The sequence below is a fragment of the Otolemur garnettii genome, unplaced genomic scaffold (genome assembly GCF_000181295.1).
Source record: "Otolemur garnettii isolate 467f Iridium unplaced genomic scaffold, OtoGar3 scaffold00077, whole genome shotgun sequence".
NCBI classification, from domain to species: Eukaryota; Metazoa; Chordata; class Mammalia; order Primates; family Galagidae; genus Otolemur; species Otolemur garnettii.
The window spans coordinates 9,361,531-9,366,891 of NW_003852472.1; the positions used below are offsets into that span (position 1 = coordinate 9,361,531).

The window sequence follows — 5,361 nt, forward strand, 5'->3', positions numbered from 1 at the left end:
TGGCAAACACACTCAGTGGTTTTGAAAGAAGTCACTATGGCTTTTCAGCTGAAAACAAAATAACAGAGTTCTTTAAACTTAACTTTTCAAAAGAAGACAAAACAGTCTTCATTCCTGGTAATAGCAGTGGATGGAATGATAATTTATGTCATAGGGCTACTTGGAAAAAAAATTAGATGGAAAAAAAACTTATAATGTACATGGAGAAAACATAAGCTATGTCTTTTGTTATATTTAGCATTTATTTATACATAAGACTTATAGTTTTAATTGTGTACTATTTACTTATGAAAGGAAAAAGAACCTGTTAGTATTCTTGCATGGTTTGTTGTTTTAACTCTAGTGTTTCATTTCCAACTCAATTCAGAATACACTTACTTCAAACTCCAGTGGACTTTCTTTTTTCTTTTCTTTTTTCTTGCAGCTTTTGGCTGGACCGGGTTTGAACCCACCATACCACCTCCAGTATATGGGACCAGCGCCCTACTCCTTTGAGCCACAGGTGCCGCCCTGTTCTTTTATTTCTTGTGCAAGTTATTTTTCCCCTTTCCTGTTTCTTTTTTGACCTAAATTCTGGGAAATAAAATTTAAAAAATATAAATGGTAAACCTAATTTACCAGGTTATTCTGAATTGTAATCCTAGCTTTCAATCTAATAAACATAAGCTTTCCAATCCCTTTATCCCATTGGCAGCTTTGTCTTTACCTGAATTATCCTCTTCTGCGCAATCTAGTATCTATCCTCTACCTAAACCCTGATTAACTAACTTCCGTCCACCCAAAAGTACACTGTGATTAACTCTATAGAATTCTAACTGCTTCTTTACTAGGCATACTTACACGCTCAGTTTGATGTTATTCACAAGGTTTCTGAAATGTTGGGCAGTGCCTGTGGCTCAGTGCGTAAGGCGCCGGCTCCATATACCGATGGCGGGTTCAAACAGAGCCCCGACTAAACTGCAACAAAAAAAAATAGCCAGGCATTACAGTGGGTGCTTGTAGTCTGCCTGTAGTCCCAGCTACTTGGGAGGCTGAGGCAAGAGAATCGCCTAAGCCCAAGGAGTTGGAGGTTGCTGTGAGCTGTGACAGCACAGCACTCTACCGATCAAAAAAAAAAAAGTTTTTCAAATACACGTTTCAGTCACTTTTTAAAAGTAATGTTCAAATTTTGTTTTTTTGTCCTCTTTTCAAACCAGTACTTGAATATAGAAAACATTACAGAAATGTTAAGTGGAAAAAAAAAAGAAATGTTAAATGACTATGCCATCTGTGTTTTGAAACACAAAATTTAAAAAAAAAAAGTGTTCAAGTTTATTTCAGCCTCAGGGACATTCTGCCTGTATGTCAGGTAAGGTGAAGTGGGGCAGAAAGGCCTTACTGGCTGAAATCCACCAGGAAGAGGAAAGTCATAGTTTGGGACAATCAGAAGTTTAAGGTAAAGAGTTTCAGTTAGAATCAAACTGTGGGGATCCAAGAATGCCAGGCTAAGATACTGGAATGTTTTATTTTCAAATAAAAAGAGGATGCTTTGGGGAAATTTCTACTTTCGAATGAATACATTGCACTAGATGGGAAGGAGAAAATGAGAAAAGGAAAGAGAAAAAAAGAGGTGAGTTGGGAAGGAGAGAAACATTTTGTCCTTAAACTCTTCCTGCTCCAATTTCATGGACCTTCTCCCCCAATAAACACACAACAAAACTTCCTGCCTGTTTTTCTTGTTTTCTGACATTATTGCAATTCCTAGATTTTTTTCCATTCCTCCGATTCTTTAGGATGCTTTCAGGAATAATATTCCTCCAATCTTGGAGAAGGCTGAAAGACAGAACTTCTAGTCAAGCCAGAGTTGCTCAGAAGAAAAACAAACAAAACTGGACAGCTTAGTAGGGTCTTACCTAGTCTAATTTCTCCTCTCATCATGCATGCATTCATTCTTTCATATTTCTGAGCACCTACTACAGGTTAGGTAGTCCTGGGAATAAAATATGGAGTAAAAATATAGTTTCCAGCCTCACAGCAAAGAAGGCATCTGGGGTCCTAGGAGGAGCACTGACTTGCTCAAAGTCACACAGCTAAAACTTCTGCGGCCCAACCAGGTGTTAAACATAACTTTCCCTTGAGTGGCCCTCTTTCCTTCTCCCCATTACTGTCAGTTGCGGGTCACAAGGAATTCAAGTGCCTCAGGGACTTGGTGGCCAAAGAGCCCCCCACTCCGCCTGCCACTACACAATGCTACAAGGAAAAAGGGCCAGACCCAGTGCTGAGGTGTCCAGGACCGGTCTGGGAAGCCAGAGAATGGGATCCTCGGAGTTTTAAAGAAAGAAAGGAGACACAGAGGCCAGGGGCCCTTTCCCGAAGGAAGGTTGCTCCTCTGCAGCCGCCGTAGCCAAGCCGGAAGTGTAGCAGAGCCACGTTTGTCATCGACCCTGGCTCTAACGCAGACGTTTGGGATGGCTGACAGCGCGAGTCTGGTGGCCCCGCTCTGCTCGGAGCAGTTCGGCTCCGGGGCAGCACGGCGGTGCCACGCCGCCGCTGACGGGAGCCTGCAGTGGGACGCCCGGGGCTGGCGCTGGTGGGGGTTCTCGGGGGCCTTCACGGTGAAACCCGAAGGACGAGATGAGGGCGGCGTGGGGGCTCCCGGAGCCGCCTCGCCACCTCTCTCAGGTCTCCAGGCAGTGTTCCTGCCGCAGGGCTTCCCTGATAGCGTCAGCCCGGACTATCTGCCTTACCAGCTATGGGATTCCGTGCAGGTCAGCTCAGGCGTCTGGAGCAGGGGGTGGCATAAGGCCGGGGTAAGGGGCCCTGTAGGCTACTTCACCCTTCCATTTATAGACGGGACACTGAGACCCGGAGCGGGGCTCCGACACGTCAAGGACCAAATAAGGAGAGCCGATAATAGAATGTAGATCTCTATGCTCCTGTGCCCACTCCTCACCCCACCTCTTTCTTCTCCAGGCCTTTGCTTCCAGCCTCTCGGGCTCCCTGGCCACCCAAGCAGTCTTGTTGGGCCTAGGAGTGGGGAATGCAAAAGCCTCTGTTTCAGCTGCCACTGCCACCTGGCTTGTGAAAGGTGAGCTGGACCCCTGGAGCCTCTTAGTTGCTGCTCTCAGCCCCGCCCCCTGTGCTCGCTGATGTGTTTTTATTAAAGGACTCGTGCCTGATTAGGTAGAATGCAGGCAAGTCTCCCCAGTATGTAGAACAGTGTATTGTATTAACAGTCTTAATCACCCACAGCGGAAATACCTTAACTCCCGCTGTACCAGTCCCATACAAACTTCAGAGTTCCTTAATCATCTGGATACCAAATCCCTAAGTTAACCGTCTCCTTTCCCTTTATCTTTTATCCCTTGTTCCTTTGTAGAGGATTGTATGAGAATGCAGTTTGTTGAATAAAACTGTCGACTACCTAGGGTGAGGGAAATTGGTTAGTTCCAGGGAAATAAAGTAAGTTATTTGGTCCTGTGTAGGAGAGAGGAGATTCTGGAAAGGATGAAAGGCATACCGTATCCTCCGGGATATTAGATGATGCCATAAATAATACAGTGACCATCTGAGTGTATACAGCTTTTTGAAAAATCCTTAAGAGAAAAAAAATGATTTGTTACCATGCTACCTAGAGAGTGACATAAAGAAGAAAAGGGAAACTGCTGTGTGTTCCACATCAGGAGGGCCCATAGCTCTTGCCACTGTCCTTTGTCTTTCACTGCTGTTCCCAGTTGAGTATTTAAATCAGACTCAGAGGAAGTTCATTCCACTTGTAGTATCTTATCGCTTGGCCCCATTTCTGGTGAGCCTCCCTGAATCTTTGGGGGAATCATGAGCACATTGCTCACACCTTTAACCTTCACCATTAAGACTGACCGAACTGTCCTGATATGACCCAACTCTGGAAAGAAGCTTTCTCTGACAGTGCTTGTTAGTGGAGAGGTGGTGGTGATCTGTAGTTTGTCCTGGTTGTCTCTTCCTTTTAGTTATAATAATGGTTCAAGCAAACAGTGCTTTTTATGCCATTGTTTGTATGTATTGACTCAATCTTCACAATATCTCTGAGATAGGTATTGCCATTTATCCCCATTTTACAGATGAGGAAACTGAGGCATAGAAACTTTCTCAAGGTCACACATCTAGTAAGTGGTAGGGTGTGGATTGGAACCCAGGTGGTTTAGCTCCAGAATCCATTTTCATACCACCATACTGTGCTTAATTTGGAATTTTCCATTGCTCTCCTCTAGGCTCAGTTTTTGGAATGCATTTGGAACTTGGGTCATAGTTAATGGTTTCATGTCGTATTACCAACATGTTGCCTATACAGGTTGAGTATCTCTTATCCAAAATGGTTGGGACCAAAAGTATTTTGAATTTTGGATTTTTTTAAATTTTAGAATATTTTCATATATATAATGAGATTTCTTAAGGATGAGATCAAGTCTAAGCATGAAATTCATGTGTTTCATATGTACTTTATATACATAGCCTGTAATTTTATACAATATTTTTAATAATTTTGTGCATGAAACAAAGTTTGTGTACATTGAACCATCAGTGTGCAAAGTTTGTGTACATTGAACATTATATCGCTATCTCCGTCACCCATGTGGACAGTCAGGTTGTTTGACATCACTATTCCTGACTCTGAACTTACATTATCAATAAGCAGTCATTCACACATAAGTTCTTTTTTTTTTTTAAGACAGAGTCTCACTTTGTCGCCCTTGGTAGAGTACTGTGGCATCACAGCTCACAGCAACCTCCAGCTCTTGGGCTTAGGTGATTCTCTTGTCTTACCCTCCTCAGTAGCTGAGACCACAGGCGCCTGCCACAGTGGCTGGCTATTTTTTCTTTGCTTCCTTTGCAGTTTAGCTGGGGCCAGGTTTGAACCTGCCACCCTTGGTATATGGGGCCAGCGCCTTACTCACTGAGCCACAGGCACTGCCCCATAAGTTTTATTTTTGAGACAGAGTCTCACTTTGTCACCCTTGGTACAGTGTGGTGGCGTCATAGCTCACAGCAACTCTAAACTCCTGGGTTCAAGTGAGTCTCAGCCTCCCAAGTAGCCGGGACTATAGGTGCCTGTCACGCCTAGCTGTTTTTAGAGACAAGATCTCACTCTGTCTCAGGCTGGTCTTGAACCTGTGAGCTCAGGCAATCCACCCACCTTGGCCTCCCAAGTGCTGGGATTACAGGCGTGCGGCACACATAAGTATTTAACAGTACAAAATATGAATTATCATTAATACAATGAAAAATAACATGTTGAGAGTAACTAAACAACATAGTAGCATCACCTAACCTATATTGGGTATTAATCAAAAGCAACAAGAAATGGTTCGGCACCTGTGGCTCAAGTGGCTAAGGCGCCAGCCA

At 43.8% G+C, this 5,361-nt stretch overlaps 1 protein-coding gene across 1 annotated transcript in view; it reads left to right on the forward strand.

The window, feature by feature from the left end:
* The first annotated feature begins 2,433 nt into the window (after positions 1–2,433).
* Positions 2,434–5,361, forward strand: part of CUNH16orf58 (chromosome unknown C16orf58 homolog) — a 17,161-nt gene continuing 14,233 nt past the window's right edge. Inside the window, exons 1-2 of the mRNA XM_003794226.3 lie at positions 2,434–2,747; positions 2,953–3,067. Of these exons, the coding sequence (XP_003794274.1) occupies positions 2,448–2,747; positions 2,953–3,067 (415 nt within the window). The 5' untranslated portion in view covers positions 2,434–2,447. The remainder of the gene's footprint in view (positions 2,748–2,952; positions 3,068–5,361) is intronic.